General features: G+C 42.3%; 1 protein-coding gene across 2 annotated transcripts in view; it reads right to left on the bottom strand.

The window, feature by feature from the left end:
• Positions 1–26762, bottom strand: part of musk (muscle, skeletal, receptor tyrosine kinase) — a 177094-nt gene that overhangs the window by 82224 nt on the left and 68108 nt on the right. For both annotated transcript variants that reach the window (XM_073048585.1, XM_073048584.1), the window contains 6 exons: positions 17884–17890; positions 12649–12912; positions 10106–10272; positions 9595–9618; positions 5481–5569; positions 2457–2616 (listed from right to left, as the gene is read on the bottom strand). In XM_073048585.1, the coding sequence (XP_072904686.1) occupies positions 2457–2616; positions 5481–5569; positions 9595–9618; positions 10106–10272; positions 12649–12912; positions 17884–17890 (711 nt within the window). The remainder of the gene's footprint in view (positions 1–2456; positions 2617–5480; positions 5570–9594; positions 9619–10105; positions 10273–12648; positions 12913–17883; positions 17891–26762) is intronic.

The following is a 26762-nucleotide window of genomic DNA, read 5'->3' as shown; positions in this document are numbered from 1 at the left end:
AAAAGTGCAAGTCAGGAGATGGATACAAGAAAATTTCCAAGTCACTGAATATCCCTTGGAGTACAGTTAAGTCAATCATCAAAAAAATGGAAAGAATATGGCACAGCTGTAGATCTGCCCAGAGCAGGTTGTCCTCACATACTGAGTGACCGTGCAAGAAGGGGACTAGTGAGGGAGATTGCCAACAGTCCTATGACAATTCTGGAGGAGTTACAAACTTCATTGGCTGAGATGGGAGAGACTGCACATAGAACAACTGTTGCCCAGGTGCTTCACCAGTTGCAGCTTTATGAGAGAGTAGTAAAGAGAAAGTCACTGTTTAAAAAAAACTCTCATGTAGTCTTGGTTAGAGTTTGCCAGAAAGCATATGGGAGACTCCGAAGTCAGTTTGGAAGAAGGTTCGATAGTCTGATGAAACCAAAACTGAACTTTTTGGCCATTAGACTAAATGCCATGTTTGGCATAAGACATTATCAAAAAATAACATCTTCCCTACCATGAAACACGGTGGTGGCTGCATCATGCTGTGGGGATGCTTCGCTGCAGCAGACCCTGCAGGCTCGTGAAGTTAGAGTGTAAAATGAACGCAACAAAATACAGGGAAATCCTGGAGGAAAACCTGATGCAGTCTGCAAGAGAACCGTGTCTTTAGAGATTATTTGTTTTCCAGCAAGACAATGACCCCAAGCATAAAGCCAAAGCTATACAGGAAGGGCTTGTTGTGGCAGAGTTTGCAGATGATATGAAGGTAGGTGGAGGGATAGGTAGTGCTGAGGAAGCAATGTGATTTCAGCAAGACTTAGACAAATTGGAAGAATGGGCAAAAATGTGGCAGGTGGCATACAATGTTGGGAAATGTATGATAATGCATTTTGGTAAAAGGATCAATAGTGTGGACTACTTTTCTAAATGGGGAGAAGATTCAAACATCAGAGATACAGAGGGACTTAGGAGTCTTTATGCAGGACACCCAGAAGGTTAATTTACACTTTGAGTCTGTGGTAAAGGTGGCAAATGCAATGTTTGCATATATTTCAAGGGGAATAGAATGTAAAAGCAAGGAGATAATGCTGAGCCTTTATAAGACACTAGTCAAGCCTCACTTAGTGTTTTGTCAACAATTTTGAGCCCCATAGCTCAGAAAGGATATGTTGTCATTGGAGAGAGTCCAGAGGAAGTTCACGGGGATGATTCTGGGAATGAAGGGGTTAACATATGAGGACCGTTTGTCGGCTATGGGCCTGTACTCACTGGAATTTACAAGAATGCGGTGGGGGGGGAATCTCATTGAAACCTAATGAATGTTGAAAGGACTATACTGGGTGGATGTGGAGAGAATGTTTTCTATAGTGGGAATATCCAGAACTAAAGGGCACAACCTCAGAATTGAGGGGTGACCCTTCAGAACAGAGGTATGGAAAAATATTTTTAACCAGAGAGCAGTGAAAGACTGCAGTGGAGGCTAAGTCCATGCATATATTTAAGGAAGAAGTTGATCATTTCCCGATCGGTCAGGGATTCAAAGGATATGGCGAGAAGGCAGGTATATGGGATTGAGAGGGATCCCAGATCAGCCATCATGCAATGGCGGATCAGACCCCGTGGGCTGAATGGCTTAATTCTGCCCCTATGTCTTAAGACTTATAGTCTCAAAACAACAAAGTTAATGTCTTGGGGTGGCTAAGTCTGAGTCTAGACCTCAGTCCAATTGAAAATTTGTGGTTGAACTTGAAAAGGGCTGTTCACTCACGATCCCTATGCAATCTGACAGAGCTTGAGCAGTTTTGTAAAGAAGAATGGGGAAAAATTGCAGTGTCCAAATGTGCAAAGTTGATAGAGACCTATCCACACTGACACAAGACTGTAATTGCTGCCAATGGTGCATCTACCAGATACTGACTTGAAAGAGGTGAATACTTATGCAATCAATTATTTTGCGTTTTATATTTGTAATTAATTTAGATCACTTTGTAGAGATCTGTTTTCACTTTGACTCAAAAGAGTCTTCTGTGTCAAGAGTGTCAAAAAAGCAAAATTAAATCCTTTGTGACTCAATGTTGTAAAACAATAATATGTGAAAACTTCTAAGGTGTGGATACTTTTTAATGGCACCGTATGTCAATTGTGGTCATGGGAGGAAAATCCTCTGCTCTTCTCCAAGACAATTCCTTAAGATATTTTCCATCCAATTGCAGGAGGATTCCACAGACTCCTTCAGTAAATTACTGAGATTGTCAGCCTAGTGTTTCTGTTCAATCCTCTGGTGAAAAATGTTTCTATAACCTTTGACTTGTCTTTATTTCTGCATGGCAGATACACTTTTTTAGTAACACATTTTATTTCTGACAAATGAGAAGTTATTCTGTGCACTTCCGAAGGATTAATTGGATATTAGCCCAAGTTCTTGGTTGTTGCTCTCAGCTATGCTTTGCCCTAGTGTACATTGCAACACATACCATTCACACATAGAGGCACGTTGCAAAATTCCCACCGGATGTCTCGATTCATGGTATAGCACCAAGGTCGTTCACTCTCGCCTCCCGGGTTACGGCAAAAGTTGTCGGAATTTGTTAGTTCAGGAAATACCTCTGGCAGCCTCCTATGGAAATGGGGAATCTGTAATGGGGGAATAGTAGGAGAAGGAATTACACCATTAATCAATTCAAACTGCACAGTAAAGGACCAGGCACAAAGTCTTATCACGTAAGGATAAACATCTTAATGGGGTGACCATTACACTTAGTTCCTCCAGGGGATATCTTTACAGAAATTACAACTTGAGTTCAATTGAATATTGGACAAATCAGCTACTACTGCCTGTTACGCTGCTGGGGTTTAGGGCAGCAATGAAGGTCCTCCATCTCTGGCAGTGTTCAGGGCTTCCTTCATCATGTCAGTAGCTCAGTTTTCACTATTGTCAGTCATGCATGTCCCAGATGGAAACTCTGGAATACCGTCCCATTCAGATGTAGGAGGATTCTTCATTGCAGTTTCTGTAACCATTTTGTTTGACCAGTCAGGGTTGTTAGTCCTGAGCAGTTTCCCTGAACCTGGAGGACCAGTGGACCACCCTTATTATGGCCTCTAGCCTTTGATCTGTTTGGCATGGGTGACCCTACTAAGAGCCAAAGCATAAAACCCTGACTCCAGCCAGCATAGCTCTCCAGGTCATTGAGGCATACAAGCCTCCAAACCAGAACTGGGTTGTGGTCCTCTTAGAGGAAATCAACAATAAATTATATGGAAAACGACATGATGTCTACCACACAGTAAATGTCTGTCTACACCAACTATTCCATGTTGGCATTTGTGTTCTGCCTGAACCTTTTCCATTCCCTCTTCTTCTCCAGCACATCATCCTCTTCCTTTCAACTTCACATCATTATGCAGCCTTCCCAATTTATTTCCAATTAGACAGTTGTTTGCTCTATTAACAAGGCTAAAGTAGTCAGCCATGCAATCCACACAAAAGACAAGACCTGTGTGGCATGAATGAAAGAGAACTGGAACTATATCCAAATAGACCCTTTGCAAACTGTACCCACTTCTCTTATTTCCCCTTTATTCTTTTTCCTTTTTGGGCAGTTCCTTGAACCAATGTTTTCTAGACTGATGCAAGGAGATGGGGAGGAGAAAGCCAACAGTCAGAACAGTGAGAACTCAATAAGGCATTGAACCCAGGACCTGCCCCACCCCAAATGACTCTCAATGCCTATTGGACACTCTGGTTAGCTGAGTCAAAAAAAACTGACCTAGATATTCCTCCACTTCCACTTCCATCAGAACATTAGACAGGAACAAAAGCTTTAGGGGATCCAACATGTACTTCCACTAGAAGGCCAAGAATAAGATGCCTATTCATTCCTTAGTAAGGCCGGGTTCAAATGTTTACCACTCTGTTTATACAGTCTGTAGCAAGGTTACCAAGCCTGAGGGTCTAAACTTCAGGCTACTTCATATTGGCAGCAGCATTTATAGGGTAATGCTAAAGCTGAGCAGACCATTTGGCCCATTGAGCCTGCACTGCCTTTCATCATGGCAGATCCCTTTTCCCTCTCAGCCCCAATCTCCTGCCTTCTTCCTGCACCCCTTCATGCCCTTACCAATCAAGAATCCATCAGCATTAAATATACTCAATGTCTTGGCCTCCACAACCGCCTGTGGCAATGCATTCCACATATTCAACACTCTCTGGGTAAAAAAAATCCTCCTCATTTCCATTCTAAAAGGACACCCCTCTGAGCTTGTGTTCTCTGGTTTTAGATAGGAAACACCCTCTCCACAGCCACTCTATCAAGGTCTTTCACAGTTTGATAGGTTTCAGTTAGGTCACCTTTCATTCTTCTGAATTCCAGTAAATACAAGCTCAGAGTCATTAAATGCTCTTCATATCACAAGCCTTTCAGTTGTGGAATCATTTTTGTGTAGTCCCTTTGAACCCTCTCCAACATTAGCACATCCTTTAGATAAGGGGCCCAAAACTACTCACAATACTCCAAGTGAGGCCTTACCAGTGCTTTATAAAGCCTCAACATTACATCCTTGCTTTTATATTCTACTCCTCTCGAAATTAATGCTAACATTGCATTTAGCTTCCTCACTACTAACTCAAACTGCAAAATAACAGAATAGTATAGCACAGGAATAGGGTGTTTGGCCCTCAATGTTGTGCTGAACCTTTAAGGAATCCTGCACGAGGACTCCCAATTCCCTTTGCACCTCAGATTTTCTCTCCATTTCGAAAATAGTCTATCCTTTATTTCTTCAACCAAAAAGCATGACCACACACTTTCTAATACTATATTCCATCTGCCACTTTTTTGCCCATTCTCCTAATCTAAGTCCTTCTGTAGCCTCTCTACTTCCTCAAAACCACCTGCCCCCCTATTTATCTTCATATCATCCACACACTTGGCTGCAAAGCCGTTAATTCTGTCATCCAAGTCATAGACACATAACGTAAAAAGAAGCAGTCCCAATACAGGCACCTGTGGAAAAGTACTGGTCACCAGCAGCCAACCAGAAAAGGCTCCTTTTATTCCTATTGCCATTTAGCCACTGCTTTATCCGTGCTAGTATCTCTGTTGTAATACCACAGGCTCTTTAGCAGCCTCATGTGTGGCAAGTTGTCAAAGGCTTTCTGAAACTCTAAGAACACAATATACACTGATTCTCCTTTATCTATCCTGCTTATTATTTCTTCAAAGAATTCCAACAGATTTGTCAGGCAAGATTTTCCCATAAGGAAACCATGCTGACTACAGCCTATTTTATCATGTGACTTCAAGTGGGATGATGTTGCAATCATTGGCGCATTAGATCAATGGAAAAAAATAATTGAGCATAAATATGTGAATTGGAATTCTATAGCTGAATGAAGAAATTTAGCAGAGGAAAGCAATGAATGGTGATATTAATTGAAGCTGATATTCTATGCAATCACATGCATCAAACCTTTGCTAAAATGTCCACGATCTAACCTGCTCGCTCCACTTCTGACAGGGTATGCCTGATGCTGTGACATTCACCGATCCCTGGTAAAACCTCCCATTATTACTGTAGCACATCCCTGTTGAAAGAGGGAAGAAAGTAAAAATATTTAAAACTAAGTAGAAGTATATATATGCACAAAGCTTGATCAGTAAACTAATATGGAATCAGAAGGTGTTAAGAAGTATTATAGATTACAAGGGCATATTGATCTTTCAGGGAAAGACACTAAGGAGTGGCAAATGGATTTCAACACAGATAAATGTGAGGTAATACATTTTGGAAAGTCAAACCAGTGTAGGATTTATACTGTCAATGGTAGGGCATGAGGGAATGCAATGGAAAAATCAACTTAGGAGTACAAGTGCATAGTTTACTGAAAGAGGCGTCACATATAGGTAGGGTGGTGAAAAAGGCATTTGGCATGCTGGTCTTCATCAATCAGGGCATTGAGTCTTGAAGTTAGGGGTATTATGTTGCAGTTATGTAAGTCATTGGTGAGGCCACAATTGGAGTACAGTGTACAGTTTTGGTCACTCTGTTATAAGAGAAATGTAGTTAAACTAGGAAGTGTGCAGAAAAGATTGATGAGGATTTTGCCAGGACTCGAGGGCCTGAGTTACAGGGGGAGGTTGGCCAGAATGTAGGAGCATGAGGGGCGACCATATAGAAATGTTTAAGATGCTGAGAGGCCTAGATACAGTTGATGACATGGTCTTTTTCCCAGGGTACGAGACACCAAAACTGGGAGCATAAATTTAGGGTGAGAAGGGAAAGACTTAAAAGAGGTTTCAGGGGCACAAGGTGGTGAGTATATGGAATGAACTTCTAGAACAGGTGGTTGATACAATAGTATCATATTTCCTTATTTATTGATTGAGATACAGGTGGAATAGACCCTTCTGGCTCTTCGACCTACACCACCCAGCAATCCCCCGATTTAATCCTAGCCTAATCACAAGACAATTTATAATGACCAATTAGCTTACCAACTGGTATGTCTTGCACTATGGGAGGAAAACGGAGCACCTGGAAGAAACCTATGCGGTCACGGGGAGAATGTACAAACTCCGTAGAGCCAGCGGTGGGAATTGAACCTGGGCCACCTGTACTGTAAAGCATTGTGCTAACCACTACATCATCACGCCACCTTTTAAGAAGCATTTCAATAGGTATGTGGAGGGGTGGGGCTTAGACCGATAATGGGTATGGGTTGAATGCAGGAAATTGGAACTAACTGATCAGCATGGACTCATTGGGCTGAAGGGCCTCTATCTGTGCGGTATTGCTCAATGAATCTACAACTCTAAGCGTTATTTCTGAATGTTGATTTCAGGACCCATCCCTTTTGCTTCTATTTTGTTGATTGGGCAGATGAAGTTAGGCTTTAACTCCACAACTAACTTGGAACAATCACATGCAACACGAGTGAATCTGCAGATGCTGGAAATAAATAAAAACACAAAATGCTGGCAGAATTCAGCAGGCCAGACAGCATCTATGGGAGGAGGTAGAGATGAAACTACCTCGTCACTACCTCTTCCCGTAGATGCTGTCTGGCCTGCTGAGTTCTGCCAGCATTTTGTGTTTTTATTTGGAACGATCACATAATTGTCAGATACTGCCACTGCACAGGAGGCAGAGCTGGGGGGTACTGGTTGAGAATATTATCCACTACAATTCCTCAATCACTGTTTCACTTGGGAGGAAAAGCTAGGATTCAATCGAGTTTGACACAGTCGAGTTGTTCAACTTACACCTGACTTCAAAAGTATCTTTACTCCAATAGTTTCATTTTCAGACATGAGGTCATTTTTAAGAACATTTCTTTCTGGCAGTTGGAGTGAATCCAAATTCATACAGAGCCAGGACCAAACTGCATCTGTATAATCCTTACCTAGCGGGCAATGTTGGTGAACTTCCACCTCACATAAGCCAACTTACTCAGAGCTTCACAGTGGGATCTGATGTACCGGTAAGTTGTTTGCAAGAAATGTATTGATCAAATGGAGAAGAAGTTAGAGGCTGGGGAACTGAAGCCCAGAAGACTGGTGCTTTTGTTATAACTCTGATGATGCACAACAGCCTATTCATGAAGCTCTATGTTGCTAAATACATAAATCACGGAGGGTATTCATATTCTGGGGGTGCAAAATCTCTTCCAGGAGTAACCAGGGCAATGCAGCTCCTAATGGAGAAGGTAACACATTTCACAGTGAACTCTCTTTTTGTTGCTGTTACTGAGGAATCTCTCTTCCATTTGGAATTTATTTTAGAACAATCAAGCAATCCTGATGGTCTGTCCAGCTGGCAGGGGAACAGCTATTATTCTAACATGTCCATTCACTTAGCCCTCACTCTTGGCCAAAACACAACCACCTATCAGTCAGTCTCACGCTCGCTCACACCATTTCAGAGGAAAACCTCACACACACACACACACGGAAAAAGCATTCACACATGCTCACAGAAAACCGTACACTCACACAGGCACACATACACTCAAACATGTGTCTGGACACACACACACGGAAACATACTGCACTGACCGAGATCTGCTCACGCACACAACCTACTCAGAGACATAAACTTGTTCATGCACATTCACAGAAACAAAGTTTAAACTAAATTTTATTGTCAAAGTACATTTATGTCACCATATTCAATCCTGAGATTCATTTTCCTGTGGGAATACTCAACAAATCTATAGAATAGTAACTGTAACATGATCAATGAAGGAACGCCCAACTAGGGCGTTCAACCATAGACAGACACACACAACCAGAGACAAAGCTCACTGCACGAACAGATGCTTCCCAAGCCCCTAAAAATGATAGAACTCAAATAAAAATTAACCATTTCAGTTCAGGGTTTGAACCATTTACGTGATTATTTCCTGTAGCTGGAGCAACGACCTACTCCTGCTCAACAGCTCAAGAAATATCTGCGGGGGGAAAGAAATGATCAAAGATTCAGTTTGAAACCCTGCATCAGGACCAGATTTTCCTGTAGCTGGATTAGAATGGTGCCTTATGTGAAGCAGTTCATAGGAAAGAAATAACAGTTTGAAACCTATTTTGTTTCCTTTCCTACTATATGTTACCATTAGGATGGACTTTATAACAAATAAAAACCTTACTTATTGTACTTTTAATGTGACAAATAATCCTAGGGAGTGTCAAATAAAAATCAAATTCTGAGCAAGTCTCTAAAAGCTCAATCAATTATTCAAGTTTTAAAGAAAGGGAGCCTGAGTTGCTCTGAGAAAGACTTTGAAAGCTGAGGAACGAGGCAAGTTGCAGTAATGGTGCAATAAAATCCATGTAAGTTGGGACTGAGTCCGAGTTCAGAATTGATGGAGTAAGGGGACCTCCAAAGGTTATGGTGTTGGAGGAAATTGCAGAGATGGAGATCACTGGAATATGTTAAATCAAGGCTAATGAGTTAAAGCATCAAGACCGGTACAGCATCAATTAATTAAGCCATGTTGTTCGGAGCAATCAGCCCAGCAAGATACATAAAAACAAAAAAAATGAAACAGCTGAAAAAGATTAGAGTTTGCGCACCACAATTCACTCACATGACTGATAATTACTGCACATATTTAGCTCTGGAATACTCCCACCAAGTTTACCCAGGCAAGGTAATTGTAACTGTAAATTATGAACACTGTTTTGTTTTAATGCAGTGATAATATGTAATTTGCTTCATAGAGGACAGGAACTGAGACAAGTGTCAACAACATAGATTTTGAGGTTTTTGAAGGCTTTGTTAGAGCTGGCAAGACACTGAATTTAAGTCAATAAGAGCCCCTATGGTTACATGTGACCATATGACTACATGAAACAGTTCAGAGAAATGTTGTCTCATTTCTATATACAATATATGGTCATATACCTGAGCATTATATACATGTATCTAGTTAAATGACAATAAACTTGACCTGCCATGCTCAAAAAACCTATTTGGAAGGGAAACTAAAAGCAACTCTAATCATAAATTGTGCAATAATTATTCCAATATTTAGCTGCTCTTTGTAAGTACAGACGGAAACATAAATAATAACTGGTAAAATGTAAAATCGAGCACAATTTATTTACTCACTGGTAATGAGTCCTTTCTTCATGTCTGCAAGGATAAAGGGAAAATAATTATGAAATTATTCATAATTAGAGGAACAAAAGGATTAGAGGGGGTTATTAAAACCCTAGAGAAATTGTTCTGCCATTATCGTGATCACTCCTGATCTGTGACCTGACCCCATTCTCCTGTTTTTTTTCCATATCCATTAAAGTCTTTGACTAGCAAACACTTATTTATCAATTGTAGAATGCCAAAGTTCCAGCCGTTTCTGTGTGTAGAGATAATTCCTAACTTTGTCCCTGAAATGTCAGTCTCTAATGCATAGACCATGTCTGCTAACCCTACACTCGGCCATCAGCAGGAATAGTTTCTTTCTATTCACATCTCTTTCCACCCTACCACTAAAATCTTCCACTAAAATTTTGATAATCACTTGGTTTCCAAAAGAGCCAGTTAACTGATTTTGACATTGCTTATGAACTTTGGTGAATTAGTTATGAGAAACTGCTTCATCTCAACAGATGATAGTTACCAAGGAAGGAAACCCTGCTGCAAGCTTTTGGGTCGTGGTGTATGCTGGGAAGCTTCAGGCAGTCAGGCAGACTCAGTCCTGCAGAGTAAACTCCTTTGCGTGAGATGTCCTCCATTGAGATCCATTCCTTGTAACAATAAAGCTCTTTCACTGCCAGGCAGTGCTCACTAAAATGAAGAAAAAAAAACAAAACTTAATGCTTGGCTCCCTTTCTTTATAAAAATAACAGTCGATCCCAAACGAAACAAACAGCTATAACAACACAACAAATATTTGGGTTGACCATATTTAATATGATTATTTTCACAATAAACATTTTAAAGGACCTAGATAAAGGAAGAAGTTCCGCTTCTCGCTATCTCAGGGCATCTCGCTATGATTTAGAGGCAAACAAATATTTTTCTATGTGCAGTGACTGTAATAATGGGGGACAGTCACATAGGACAGAGAGATGATTTGTCTTTAGTGCTAGCTGAATAATAAATATTAACCAGACTCATGGGATGACGCAGAGACACAAGAGATGAAGATGCTGGAATCCAGAGCATTAAACAGTCTGCTGGAAAAACCAGAGTCAAGCAGCACCTATGAAGGAAAATCAGCAGTTGATGTTTTGGACCAAAATTAAAGGTGAAGATGGAGTGCAGATGAATGGTCTCAAACAGAAATGAGTCATGTTAGCTGGGGGAGCTCCCTGTACTTCCATCAGTAGCCAACCTTAACCACAGTGTCAATTGAGAATCTGTGTTCAGGTTCTGAAATGGCACATGTAGACATAATCTGGCTCAGCGGGAGTTTGAATGAATGATTGCGTGCTGGAGGGGGTCCAGTCTGGCACTCTGCTGCACTGAATATAACAGTCAACTCTGACTCTGTGGGTCGCAGTCTCATCTCTTAAATTATCAGCTTGTGGATTCAAGCCCAGAACCTACATTTGACTATAAAACTGAAACGAATAAATGCTGGATTTTGGAAGCATTACCTTTTGCATGAGATTTTCAAAGCAAGTACCCACCTGCGGTCTCAGCTAGAGGTGAGAGATGGCATGAAACTGTGTTGAGGAAGAACAGGGGAATCATTCCTGGTCAGTACTAATCTCTTTGGCAAATCACTGTTTGAGATCCTGGATCATTTCTTCATTAGTTAGTTAGTTAATGAGGCCGAGGCCTTTGCTACATAAAGTCAAAGAGCACTACAACACAGAAACAGTCTCTGCAGTCCATGCTGATCTGTTATTCTGACTAGTCCCATTGACCCACACCAGGATCAGAGCCCTCTGCATCCCTCCTATCCACATAACTGCCCAAACTTCTATTAAGTGTTTCAATCAGAACCACATCCACCATTTCTGGTGGCAGCTCATTCCACGCTCTCACCACCTTCTGGGTGAAGAAGTTTCCCTTAAAAACTTCACCTTTCACCTCCAGTTCTAGTCCTACTTAACCTCAGGGAAAATGCCTGATGATATTTACCCTATCTATACCCCTCATAATGTTGTAAATCTCTATCAAATCTCTCTTCATTCTCCCACTCTCCAGGAAAAAAAGGTCCTAACCTATTTAACCTTTCCCTATAACTCAAGTCAAGTATCACAAATGTTAAGAAATGTACTTTGTTGTGTATGAAGTGTTTCTGTCCCTCTGAGCTCATGACATTATCACAGACTTGTATTCATTTAAGCTCAGTTTTCAAGTTTGCAAAACGTGGTAGTTTGATATGACAATAACTGTGAGGTCTCCATTGGTCAGGATCGACCATTGATTTTGCATCCTAGCTGTCTAGATACACAAATTTTGTTAGTACATTATGGAGATCAAGCAGTTCCCCATGTAGTGAGCTCTCTTCTCCATGTATCTGATAAACCCAAAGGATTGGCAGAGACTGATATAGTTTGGCACCGGTAGCATTACAAGAGTTTGCCAGTCAGTGTTGAACTCAATGTAGGACTACCTTGGGGACTCCAGCTCTGGAATTTTCCCTTGTGGTTTACTTCCAAAGCCTTCCTCATGAGCAGTAGAGCATTGAGATCAGTCTTCTTTGTCCTAGATGAGCTACCAACCACAGCTGATGAGCCCCATTAGCCCAAAGCAATGGTTTTAAGGCACCTGTAACCTGCCTTTGCCCCTTCTCTTGTCAGTAGAAATGGTTCCACTGGGCTTAGTAGCTGAGCCTCATGTAAAGGCTAGGAGCTGGACCTGGTTGTCAGAGACTATTTGAGATGCACGCCATTTGGAATATTTAGTAGATAGTGGGACTTGACCCCATTACCATCCCCAGCTATAAAACCTTCAAGAATATTGTAGTTTAATATTAATTTATTTAAATGATCCATTAACTTATTTATCTTAAATATATTAATTCCTGTCATACTATTACAAATGTCAAATAAATACCATCTGCTAATGTTAGTAACAGAACTCTGAATAAGATTATAATGAGATTATTCAGCCCATTGTGTCTGTGCTCCACAACTAATTGCTTTATCCTTTTCTTTCTCCAGGTCTCCGAAACTTTCCAGGTAATTAACTCTGTGACACACCTACCGGCACACAGGTTTGGGAGTAGGTCCCAGTCCTGAAGGATTACAGTCCTGGTAAATGAAATGGCAGAGCAGTGACTCAGCAGCTGGTTTGCACAGCAAGCTCACTCCGTCCAACTCTGTCCACATGCTCCTGGCCATCATCTCTTGAGTACCCTCGGCATCTGCATAAGAAGAGTTGAAGAAAACCAGCTTGCCTTTCCCCAGGAGACCTTGGCATACCTCACCACGGTATGTGCTGCAATAGCCCAAGTCACCTTTGTACAGTCTGAAATCAGAAACAGAGACTTTCATTGAAAACATGAGGACAAGAGCTTGGGAAAGACCCTGAGCTGGACTCAGCAGCTGTAATAATAGGGAAATCACTGGTATTTATCATTAGTATTCTGTGAAACCAACTGCAACTCTGGGATTTCTGTGCATATGCAATTTAAATTCCAAAGCTTCTCTAAATAATATATTCAATGCACCTTCACGGGTAGACCCATTTACACTTCTCCACCACAGTCAAGGGAAATCACTAAAATGGACTCCAAGCTCCCTATGAATTATATGCCTGCGAAATTCCTTAAGCATGTTACCCATAGTTATGTGAGATCTAAGTGAGTTTTTAATTCTCAACCATAGTTTCTGTTTAGCAAACTATCAGCCTCAAGAAAATGTAAGTAGCTTGTGATGCCTTCCAATGGTTCATTCAGCTCAGTAGATATTTTAGATTTTTGGTAAACATTTGCCCAATATTTCATTTCCCATTACCGTGTATGAATGTGCCGATCTTTATTTAGCACAGTGAATATTTTAGAGGTTAATATAAAGTTACCAATCTAGCGTGCAACGTGAGAGAATTCTTCAGTGTAGTCGGATACTCAGCCACCTTGATGACATCACTTCTTGAACTGATGTCTGACAACAGCAGATGTCAGGATAGGGTAAGGTCTTGCCACAGATAACGCTAGATTGTGACAAGGAATTGTACTTAGCAATACTCAGTATTGCTGTTCTGCTTAAATGTTTTTTTCTTTCTATTTATCTCACCCTGTTTCTGCCTCAGCCTCTAACTGTCTCTGTCGCTCTCCCTCTTTCTCTCTCTCCCTCTCTCTCTCTCACTGTCAGTTTAGTACCTTCCTGAATTGTTAAACCCAGTGCACTCATAGCATTTTGCACACTTTATCCTTTTCAAATATTATACTTTCATAGAAAATGCCATTCAGCCAGTTGAGTCTAAGCTATCCCATCTGACCACCCCATCAATCCCATTTCTCACTCACATCCCTGTAACCTGTTCTCTTTTACATACCTGTGAACTCCCCCCTGATTCTGTCATCACCCGCAAACACTAGGAGTAATTTGTGGTGGTCTATTACTCAATAGCACATCTCTGGGATGTGGAAGGAAACCAGAGCAGGTTGAGAATCTCTATCTAGTGAACGGGGGAGCTGAAAACGTCACACAGAAAGTGCCTAAGGTTAGAATTGAATCCAGGACACAGGAGCTGTGTGTCAGCCACACTTGCTACTGCACCATTATGCTGTTCCTTCCATTCCCTTTCATTGTTACCCTGAATTAAAAAGTTCAAAGTAAAATTTATTATCAGAGTACATACATGCCACCACATGCAGCCCTGAGATTCTTTTTCCTGCAGGCACACTGAGTAAATCTGTGGAACAGCAACTGTAAACAGGGTCAATGAACAACGGACTGTGCAAATGCAATTATAAATAAATAATGAGAGCATGAAATAATAAGGAGCCTTTACGAATATTTTCTTAAATTTTCTTTTCATAACTGTTAGAAATAATTGCTCAATAAAGCCTTTAAGGACATTCAAATTTTCTTTATGTAACTGCTAAAAATGACTGCTCAATTTTTTAGAAGTTTATATAATACAACAAAATTAACATTCCAGCAGCAAAACTGGCTTTGTCATTAGAAGATCAGGGAATATGTGCAGTCTAACTCACCAGAGAGAAAAGAGACCATTTAAGGGACAGAGAGTTAACCACACTGTCACAAAGCATTAGAGACTGGCACATAGACTTAAGAATTAGTTGAGCTGTATAAATGTTAAAGTGAAATGTCATACGGATTTTAATATTTAGTATTACATCTGTCTTTAGTACCAGCTGTGATGTAAGTAAATATGCAACATCATCATGAAGAAATAGCAAGGGTAGGATGTAACCAAAAGACAAGCATTTCAAGGCATTGACAAAAGACTTTGCCAGGATTGAAGAGATCTTTACTCATTGAGTTTCCATTGCCTAGAATGACTGACTGAAAAGATGATGGAAGCAGAGTTAACCAAAACTTTCAAAAGGGCATTGACTATACAATCATAAAAGCAACAACTGACATTTATGAAACACATTTTATTGGGTTAAATGCCCCTATATGATCCATAAGAGTGTCAGATTCCACCCCCTTTAAAAAGATATGGCTGGATGGGTAATCAAACAAATAATGAACCTATAAAAGACAAGAGAGCATGTGTTCAGGGGCAGAATGCCCTCCTCTTGTTCCAGTAGGTTTCCATTTTGGAGTATGTAATTTGTTACAAGCTGAAGCAGACTTGCTTTGATTTCTTGTGTGATTTCACTGATCTTGTGTAAGGAGACAGCTTGTAGGAACTGGGAAGAAGAGCTTTAGACATGGTTTTTTGTGCCACTTAAGTCAGAGTTTCCACTAATCACCACAAAGGAAATTCCTCTGCTTTTAGATGTTCATGGATCACATAAAGTCATAAGAAAGAAGAGCACAAAACAGGCCCTTCAGTCCATCTAGTCAATGCCCAGCCATTTAAACTGTCTACTCCCATTGACCTGCACTGGAACCATAACCCTCCATACCCCTACCATCCACGTACCTATCCAAACTTCTCTTAAACATTGAAGTTGAGCTCGCATGCACCACTTGAGGTGGCAACCCATTTTACACTCTATTTTTTAAAGTTTCTGTTTACATTTAACACCTATTTACAATGCTGAGATAATAAACAAGGTAGGGGGATTATAGATTTCTGCTTATACTACCTGGAGAGGAGATGTACTCACTTCCCTTCTTTACCAGAACCCCGTGTAAATTTCGTTCCATCTAAACCCATTAGATTACACGCTGGGCAATAACACTGAGAATGATCCTCAAACCCAATAACTACATACTTAAATCAAGATCTAAAATTTAAACCCTACCAGTTTATTTGCATTTAAAACTTAACATTTTAACTGCAAATACATTTGGACTCAAGATGTGAAAGAAGAGGTATTGGAACACAAGACTGGTCCCTGGGTTAAAGTGTGGTGTTTTAAGAAGAGTCTTTGAAGATGAGAGAGAAAGGTAGAGAAGGAGGTGTGGGGCCTCAGGACCTGAAGGCAGGAGCATCAATAGCAAAGCGATTATAATCAGTAACGTGCACGAATTGGGTGTTGGAGGGCTGTGGGACTTCACAGTTATAGGGAGAAGTTGAAGCTGTGGGGTGAGTGGATGTCCCATGAACCTCATGGCATTTAAAATGGTAGCACTTTCCTAACACTTAACAAACATCCGAACAGGCACATGGCAAGGTGGTGTTAAAGGTGACTGGTGACGTAAGTACCCGATGATGAGGATGGGCTTTTTTTTTGTGCTGTAATCACTCCATAATCTATAACTCTAGCTGCTGGGGATCAGAATTCAGTCTGGCTATGGGTTAAAATGCATTCTTCCTTGTCCTCAGGGAATGGGAAATGAAATTCTGCTGCATTCTCATCAAAGTGTAAGGAATACAGGAAAGGCTTACAAGGGTGTTGTGAGGACTCAGGGGCCTGAGACCGAGCAGGCCAGGACTTTATTCTTTGGAGTGTAGGAAACTGCAGGGTGACCTTATAGAGGTGTGTAACACCATGGGGGGCATAGACAGGGTGAATGTTCAAATTCAAGTTCAGTTTCAGTTTATTGTCATTGAACCATACACATGCATACCACCAAATGAAACAACATTCCTCCAGACCAACAAACTTTCTCCCAGGGCTGGGGTATCAGGAATTAGAGGGCATAATTTTAAGGTAAGAGGGCATTGATTTAGTGGGAACCTGAAAGGCAACGTTTTCCCCCAGAGGGTGGTCCATATGTGGAAAGAGCTGCCAGAGGAAGCAGCTGAGGCAGCTACATTCACAGCATTTAAAAGATGTTTGGATGGGAAGGGCTCAGAGGGATATGGGCCTAATGTGGGCAAATTTCACTGATTTAAATGATCACATTGGTCGGAATGTGCCAGCTGGGCCGACTTAAGCTAGATGATTTAAACATTGGGCCAGATGGAAGTGATCACTGTGTCGGGGTTGGAGGTGACAGATGGGCCTGCATGGGGTTTGCTCATCTCTGTGCTGGGCTGAGGTGGTGGCCTGCAACTAGTGGTCTTCTGGATCAGCTGCAGTGAGGCCTGGCTCTGTGACCTTCAGCTCTGAATGCTGTTTGCTTGCTTTTATTGTTTGCCCGTTTTGTTCTTTTCTCCCTCTCCGCACACTGGATGTTGGGATGGTCTTTTGTTTTAATGGATTCTATTGGGTTTCTTAGCTTTGTGGCTGCCCGAAAGGAGACAAATCTCAAGGTTGTATAAAGTATACGTACCTGTACTTTGATTTTAAAAAAATGTACTTTGACCTTTGACTTAGGCAAGCAATCACTATTATACGTGCTACATGCAGAGATTGTAACCTTACAGCTAAGTGAAGGGAGGCTAAGAGTACATGCTGGCTTGAAACAGCTGAAGCTGTTGTCCTTTTGTGGTCTCAGCATTTCCTGCCCTGGCAGTAACCTCTCCTGCTAAACTGCAACAAGAACAAAACAAAGCAACCAGCTGCTGGCTCAAAGCCCAACTCCTTGATTTAATTCCACTTAAAGACGTTATTTATTTTATTTTAGCCAACCCTGGATAATAAGTTCAGCCAATAAAAACACTAGTGCCAAAAGTGAAGCGATCTAATCGTTGGGCTTCATGACAGGAGAGCCACAGATGACAAACTTCACCTTCTCAAGTAGAGACCATCTCTCCAGCATACAGTGTTGTTAAATTTTCGACCCTCTGAAGTTAGCTCACATGAATTAAAATCCATTAGCTCATTTCAGGTTTGAATTGTTAATCATCGGCTCCTTTGGCATACGTTAAACTGGCTACTGTCTGTGTTAAAACAAATCATTCACACTCAGACAGAGTTGCCCAGGAAATTAAAGTGACTCTTTCAGAACAACTCAAAACTCTTACCTCCATTCTACTGGGAAGAAGCAGGTTGCAGTGGAGAGCCGATGTAGTGGATCCAAGAAAGAGAAAAAGAAGAAATATGTTATGTTTCTATCCATTAATGATAAATAATGTGTGTGTGTGTGTGTGTGTGTGTGTGTATTACACTGCACAGTAATGTATATGGATCTATATAATGATATGTGTGTAACCAATGTTATACAGCACCTTGTTCCTCTGTGCACACACACACATGCGTATGTGTATGTCTGTGTGTGTGTGTGTGTGCGTGCGCGCGCTACACTGGAATCTGTTCAGATCTCTGATTATAAGAGTATATGTATGCTTGTGAGTGCATATGTATGTATGCATGTACAAATGTTCAAGAGGGTGCATGTGCACGTGGTTTAGGGGGCCCTAGCTAGGGTTGGACAGGTGTACGAGCAACCAGACCCTGCGACGCAGCATCAGGTTTTCTGAGGCTGCGCAGAGGAGACTGCTGGACAGGCCAGCAATACCCTACCACATCCCTAAATGTAGAGCTGGGGGTGGTATATTCTTGCAGGCAGAGCTTAATTGGAAGTTGCAGCGAAGCACGGCTTTGGTGACATGACTGAAAGCAGAAACCTGAGCTGTAAACATTGAGAATACACCAGGGACTGGAGCTCCGATGAAGGCAACAGGAAGCTTGTACCACAAGGAATTCAACAGTAAAATATGGATGTAATTGATGGCACAAGACTGAAGTTAGAAACCAACATATTTTTTAGCAGTGATCCTTGAAAATAGTCATCAGATTGCATATTTACTTGCTTGTTTCACTGACTAGGAGTAGAGTCAATGGGCTAAATGGCCCATTTCTGCTCCTATATCTTATCTTATTATTAGATGAACATTGGACGCACACTCAGTGTCCACTTTATTGAGTACCTGATTAGATATTTGCATTAATGAGCAGCTGTACAGGTGTACTTAATAAAGTGGCCACGGAGTGTTTGATCTACAAACTGCACAGGAACAGGCCCTTCAGCTCACACATCTGCACCGACCATGATACTAATCTAAACCAATCCCATCTGCCTGCACTTGGTCTATGTCCCTCTATTCCTTGGCTCCTCCGTGGAGAGAGTTGGGACGCCAAGTTTCCGGGAATGCACATAATGGATGATCTCACCTGGTCTCTCAACACCTCCTGTTTAGTCAAGAAAGCACAGCAGCACCTCTACTTCCTGACTGAGGCAAGCGAGGCTCCCTGCAGCTGAATTCTAAGCAATTTTTACTGGAGCACTATTGAGAGCGTCCTGACAAGGTGCATCACCATCTGGTATGAATATTGCAAGGCATCTGACCACAAGTCCCTACAAAGGATTGCAAGGACTGCTAAGAGGATCAATCGGGGTTTCTCTTCCACTATTCAGAGATATTTATCAGGAGCGCTGTATACTCAGGGCCTATAGCATTATCAATGATCTCTCCCATCTGTTCAACAATCTCCTTGACCCTCTACTATCAGTTAGGAGGTACCAGAGCATCAGCACAAGGATTGTTAGGATGAGAAATAGCTTTTCTCCCCAGGAAAAAATTTTCCCTTCTCACCTTATAAAACTAAGCCCTATAGTGTTCGATATTTCCATCCTGGTAAAATGACTGACTACCTATTCAATCTATGTCTCCCATAATTCTAAATACTTCTATCATGATGCCTGACACTCAGCCTCTGATGCTTCTGAGAAAATAATCCAAGTCCATTTAACCTCTCTTTATAGCTTAATAGTCTCCAAACCAAGGACTATTCTGGTGAGCAAACATAAGGAAATCTGCAGATGCTGGAAATTCTAACACCACACACAAAATGCTGGTGGAACACAGCAGGCCAGGCAGCATCTATAGGGAGAAGCACTGTCGACGTTTCGGACCGAGACCCTTCGTCAGGACTAACTGAAAGAAAAGATAGTAAGAGATTTGAAACTAGTCGGGGGAGGGGGAAATGCGAGATGATAGGAGAAGACTGGAGGGGGTGGGATGAAGCTAAGAGCTGGAAAGGTGATTGGCGAAAGTGATACAGAGCTGGAGAAGGGAAAGGATCATGGGACGGGAGGCCTCGGGAGAAACAAAGGGGGAGGGGAGGGGAGGGGAGCACCAGAGGGAGATGGAGAACAGGCAGAGTGATAGGCAGAGAGAGAGAGAAAAAAACGAATAACTAAATATGTCAGGGATGGGGTAAGAAGGGGAGGACGGGCATTAACGGAAGTTAGAGAAGTCAATGTTCATGCCATCAGGTTGTAGGCTACCCAGCTGGTATATAAGGTGTTGTTCCTCCAACCTGAGTTTGGATTCATTTTGACAGTAGAGGAGGCCATGGATAGACATATCAGAATGGGAATGGGACGTGGAATTAAAATTTGTGGCCACTGGGAGATCCTGCTTTCTCTGGCGGACCGAGCGTAGGTGTTCAGTGAAACAGTCTCCCAGTCTGCGTCGGGTCTCACCAATATATAAAAGGCCACACCAGGAGCACCGGACGCAGTATACCACACCAGCCGACTCACAGGTGAAGTGTCGCCTCACCTGGAAGGACTGTCTGGGGCCCTGAATGGTGGTGAGGGAGGAAGTGTAAGGGCAGGTGTAGACTCCTGCACGCATGCTGAGCTCGTTGACTTCATTAACTTTGCCTCCAACTTTCACCCTGCCCTCAAATCTACCTGGACCGTTTCCAGCACCTCCCTCCCCTTTCTTGATCTTTCTGTCTCCATCTCTGGAGACGGCTTATCTACTGATATCTACTTTAAGCCTACAGACTCTCACAGCTACCTGGACTATTCCTCTTCTCACCCTGTCTCTTGCAGAAATGCTATCCCCTTCTCACAATTCCTCCGTCTCCGCTGCGTCTGCTCTCAGGATGAGGCTTTTCATTCCAGGACGAAGGAGATGTCTTCCTTTTTTAAACAAAGGGGCTTCCCTTCTTCTACCATCAACTCTGCTCTCAAACGCATCTCTCCCATTTCCCGCACATCTGCCCTCACCCCATCCGCCTGCCACCCCACTCGGGATAGGGTTCCCCTTGTCCTCACCTACCACCCCACCAGCCTCCAGGTCCAACATAAAATTCTCCGTAACTTCCGCCACCTCCAACGGGATCCCACTACCAAGCACATCTTTCCCTCCCCCCCCTTTCTGCTTTCCACAGGGATCTGCTTTCTACGTGACTCCCTTGTCCACTGGTCCCCCCCCATCCCTCCCCACCGATCTCCCTACTGGCACTTATCCTTGTAAGCGGAACAAGTGCTACACCTGCCCTTACACTTCCTCCCTCACCACCATTCAGGGCCCCAGACAGTCCTTCCAGGTGAGGCGACACTTCACCTGTGAGTCGGCTGGTGTGGTATACTGCGTCCGGTGCTCCCGGTGTGGCCTTTTATATATTGGTGAGACCCGATGCAGACTGGGAGACCGTTTCGCTGAACACCTATGCTCGGTCTGCCAGAGAAAGCAGGATCTCCCAGTGGCCACAAATTTTAATTCCACGTCCCATTCCCATTCTGATATGTCTATCCATGGCCTCCTCTACTGTCAAAATGAAGCCACACTCAGGTTGGAGGAACAACACCTTATATACCGGCTGGGTAGCCTACAACCTGATGGCATGAACATTGACTTCTCTAACTTCCGTTAATGCCCGTCCTCCCCTTCTTACCCCATCCCTGACATATTTAGTTGTTTGTTTTTTTTCCTCTCTCTCTGCCCATCACTCTGCCTGTTCTCCATCTCCCTCTGGTGCTCCCCTCCCCTCCCCTCCCCCTTTGTTTCTCCCGAGGCCTCCCGTCCCATGATCCTTTCCCTTCTCCAGCTCTGTATCACTTTCGCCAATCACCTTTCCAGCTCTTAACTTCATCCCACCCCCTCCGGTCTTCTCCTATCATTTCGCATTTCCCCCTCCCCCCACTACTTTCAAATCTCTTACTATCTTTCCTTTCAGTTCATCCTGACGAAGGGTCTCGGCCCGAAACGTCGACAGTGCTTCTCCTTATAGATGCTGCCTGGCCTGCTGTGTTCCACCAGCATTTTGTGATTATTCTGGTGAATTTCTTCTGCCCTCGCTCCAAAGCCTCCACATCCTTCCCATAGTGCGACAACTGGAGCTGTACAGAATACTCTAAACGTGGCTTAACTGAAGTTTTATACAGCTGCAACATCTCTTCCCAAAATTTATACCACATGCTCCAACCGATGAAGGTAAATGTGCCTTATAGCTTCTTGCACCCCAAGATCTCTCTGTATATCAATGTGGTTAAGGGCCCTACCACATTACTGTACACTTTTCTTCTCACCTCACTCTAGTCCAGTTTAAACTTCATCTGCCATATCTCTGCCAGTTTACCAACATCTAAATCCTGTTGTATCCTTTGGCAACCTTCTTCACTAACCACAGCTCCACTAATTATCTGTGGCTGGTACTTACCCTCTCACTAACCCTCACCCATCCTATTGCCTGGTCTCCTCACTTACTTTCCCTTCCCACACCCAATGTTGTCCCATCGTTGCTCATTAGTGATAAAACTACACCACCCGCTCCCTACTTTTTCTAAGACTCAAAAAGCCAATGCCGCAGATCAGGATGAAAAACCAACTTTAAAAGTATTTCCCTGTTCAGAAACATATAATAAAAATAAGCTAAGCACTTTCTGAGTTAGGTTCTCACAGGTCCACTCTTCTAGAGTGGCAATTTGAATGAAAACTAACTGCAGCTTCCAATCCTGGTCATCACAAGTCGAAATCACTGTGTCCGCACTGGATTACAAGCATCACTGCTCGATGATTAGTATTCTGTCTGTGAGCCTGTATGATCAAATCCCACTCAAGACTTGAGTGCACTTACCTGAGTGAGGAGAAGTTGTACTATATTTTCTTGCCTGAGGAAATAGAGGCCCTGTTTTCTTCACAAAATAACAGGAATATTTTATATATTGAGCTACCTCAAAAATAGGCCCTTCTGGCACCTTAAGCCTCTCCACCCAATTTAATCCTAGCCTAATCATAGGACAATTTAGAATGAACAATTAACCTACTAACTGGTGTGTCGGACTGTGGGAGGAAACCAGAGCACCCAGAGGAAACCTACACGGTCACGGAAAGAACATACAGGCAGCAGCGGGAATTGAACCCCAGTCACCTGTACTGTAAAGCATTGTGCTGACCACTACACTACCGTGCTGTCGTCCCCCATACTATGGTCAACATTTACCCCTCAACTGACTTCCACTTAAATGCATTAAACAGCCTGACTGCACTTTCCATTATGGGGAAATGTAATGCACTAATAGACTGTTATGTCGTGCATTCAGGAAACTGCTTTCACTTTAAAAACTTACCCCAATAATTGCAAAGCACTTTAGTGCTTCCTGGAGCTTTGAAATGTGATATATAGATTCAAACTGAATTTTTGTTTGAATGGTCAATAACTTCAGGAGATTCCATGTGCACTGACTGGAGATTTACTTGCAGTAGAAAGAGCTCTCGGTTTCTTTTGGAATCTGAGCAAGGATTGGCCCAGCTGCCAGGATATGAATATTTCTTCACACAGCCTGTAAATTCTGACACAGTGCATGCAGAGCAGCAAGATCACACTCAGTCTGAATGCATTGAAGATGAGAACTTGAAAAAGAACAACTTTGTTCCAACTAACCACAAAAATTCTGCCTCCAGCTTTTGTTTTAAAGAGCAAATCCTGATCTGATTTATAGCCTAGATTTTAGTCAGCACTCACATTTCTTTATACATTCATCAAAAGATTGTTTCTTTTTAAATGTTCTGCACATTCAAAGGCCATTTCAGTGCATCTGCTGCCCAGCTGGGAATTCTGGTCGGTGGCAAATCAATTTGTCATTTGGATACCATTGCTTGAAATAGTTTATAGTCCTATTTTCTCCCCAAATGGCTGTATGCTTGCAGAAATTTAGCAGACCAATTGCAACGTTGTGTTTAGAATGGGGAAGATTAAGAGAAGATTTAAAAGGTTTGCCTTCACGAAGCAACTTCCTACAGGTGCAGAGGCAATTTCACAGCCTTTGAGGTAGTTTGGAATTTTATCAGTGTTGTCATATAGGAAACCCAGGGGCTATTTTTTTCACAGCAAACACTCAGAAACAGCTAAGGGATAATAACTACATCACCCAAACACAAGAGATTCTTCAGATGCTGACCATCCTGAGCAACACACACAAAATGGCGGAGGAACTCGACAGGTCAGGCATCATCTTTGGAGAGGAATAAAGAGTCGGCTTTTTGGGCTGAAACTTGAAAAGCAGGTATAGAAAGATAAACAAGCAATCTGCTGCAGGAACTTAGTGGGTGAGGCAGCATTTGTGAAGGAAGGGAATTGTCCAAACCCTGCAACGTTCCAGCAGATTTTTTGTTTTGTTGCTCCAGATTCCAGTCTGCAGTCTCCTGTATTTCTATTGAAGGTTAAATACTGGTCAGATCAACAGACATATTTTCCAGATCTTTTATGGTTCATGGAATTTTCCTCTATACTGTGAGAAATATTTATTCCTGAATTTACATCAGTAAAGCAGATGATCTGGCTGTAGTCACTTTGCTGCTCATGGAAGCTTGTTAAGCAGAAACTGACTGCTGCATGTTCCACAAAACAACAATAAATGCTGCTTCATTGTCTGTAAGCTACTCTGGGATGATCTGAAAAATGAATTAAAATGCATTCTTTTTAGAACCACCTTGAGATCAGGGAACTATTTGTTTGACTCAGTGAGTCATTCTAATTGAGAAAGAAAGGGCAGCGAACAGTGCCTTTCAAAATGGAACTGGGTAAGTGTGTACAGTTTGGATAATGGGTTTCTCTTTTGAGGATAAACATAGTCACATTGGTGTAAACAACCTTCACCAATGATTAGTTCTGCGATTCACTTCTCTGGGTAAGCTCTCTCGCTTGCTGTTCCAGAGGGAAGATCCTTGCATTTGAGTGATCTCTCTCTCCCTCGATGCCTTTGGGGGGGGGGGGGGGGTGATGGTGCCAGAGCAAGGTTTAATCGACGCAGATTGTAGATTTAGACTCTAATTCAGGTTTATGATGTGTTCTAGTTTCTAGTTCTAGTCCTGGATGTTCTTTTTTGTTAGTTCCTTTTGGGTAATTTTTGAATCAGGGCAGCCTACAGATAATGAACACTGAGCTGAACAGCATTGAAATATGCCTTTTCATAGGGGAACTAAGAGTTATGAGGAAAATGCAGGTAGGTGGAGTTGAGTCCATGGCCAGACCGGCCATGATCTTATTAAACGGTGGAGCGGACTCAACGGGCCAGGTGGCCTACTTCTGCTCCTATTTCTTATGTTCTGATTGTGCGTTTTATATTCTGTGTTTTTTTTTGCTTTTTTGCCATTAGAGCAATTTTTTTGGCACAGTGGGGGTTGATGTTTTTCTTTGAATTTGGAAGAGGGTCCATGGTTGTTCTTTGTTTCATGGCTGTCTGTGGAGAAGACGAATGTCAGGGTTGTATATAACCCTGGGTTGTATGCTTTGACAACAAAGGTACTTCGAATCGTGGAAGTATTAGTAACAGAGGCAAACTGTTTCCAAAGTATTTTCTGATTGCTTAGATATGCACTTCTTCAGAGGCTGAACTTCCAGTGAATTCTCAGTATGTCTGTTAACTTTCTCCAGAGTTTCTTCCACTATTAAGCAAGTGACATTGCTTAATAGTCCAACCACCTCTTCCTACGTTATCTACTTCGTAAGGACCTTCAGCAGCTACCACAAGATATCACGTGGTGACATTCAGCACAGGTTGCTGTTCTCCCTCTTATTCTGCTCTCAAATCAAGAGCATCACAAAGGTTCTAGCCCTGTCTCAGCTATCTGCTGGGCTGGATGGAGAACACTGTGTGAGATGAAAAACAATGAGAGTGAGTAAAATAAATTTTAATGACGGGAAGTCATCAAGGAAAGAGGGAGCTGAGGGGTGAGTCAGCAGAGGTCTTGAAAATGAGGCAGGGTTAAACGTCGATGAGGTGGACCCTGTTTTTGCATGTAGGGGATATCAGATATCAGGATTTGAGACATTAATGGTCACTAAAAAAATCACTAGGAAACTCAAGAGAACCTTTTTCACTCCCGGGGGGAGGGGGGCGGCAAGAATGAGGAGATGGCTCTCCCAGGATGAGGAGGATAGAAAAATGTACTTGAGGGGAGGCTGGTTAAAGACAGGGGAGATAAGGGTATATTGCTGGTGTGAAATGATGAGAAGAGGGAGCTGGTCAAATTGATTATAAACAGCAGTGTGGATGAAATGGGCTGCTTCTGTACTGTTATGTAAAGTGAAGCAAAGGATGAGAAGTGAATCTCTATGGCAAGAGCATCTTTGGCTGGATATTGCTTATAATATGACTTAGAATGGAATTGAGTTGCCAAGGCAGTTCTGAATCATCTTACTGACACTTAAGACAAAATATTCCAGAGCGTCATGGTGACTATATCAATGCCATTTCTTAAGGTCATAATAGAGTTGATGAATTAATGCAGAGATCATCTAGCGTACCCTGTCCTTCAACATCACAGCCGTTGACAGCTGTCAGAGCTGTGTGTTCCACAGCAAGCGTTAGCAATGGGGTCGTGAACAGTTCAACTGCTAGAAGGGATCAAACACTTGGTGGAAGGGGGAAAAGTCTAGCTTTTGTTCTATCTGGCATCAGGTAATTCCTCAAACTAATGCCGGAAACTGCAGAATTTTCGTTTTGGAGTTTTGCTGCCTGGTTTATGGTGCTTACTTTGGAAAGCAAATATGTTGGCTAGCTTCCATTGTATCATGCCAGTTTGCTATCTTATTCAGAAGGTTCAGTGCTAAAAAGCACCCCATGATCATCCCAACCAGAAGTCCAGCTCCTTTGCAGTAT

The sequence above is a fragment of the Hemitrygon akajei genome, chromosome 6 (assembly GCF_048418815.1).
Source record: "Hemitrygon akajei chromosome 6, sHemAka1.3, whole genome shotgun sequence".
Taxonomy (NCBI): Eukaryota; Metazoa; Chordata; class Chondrichthyes; order Myliobatiformes; family Dasyatidae; genus Hemitrygon; species Hemitrygon akajei.
Note: the sequence above shows the minus strand (reverse complement) of the source record. Positions and strands in the feature narration are given on the sequence as shown.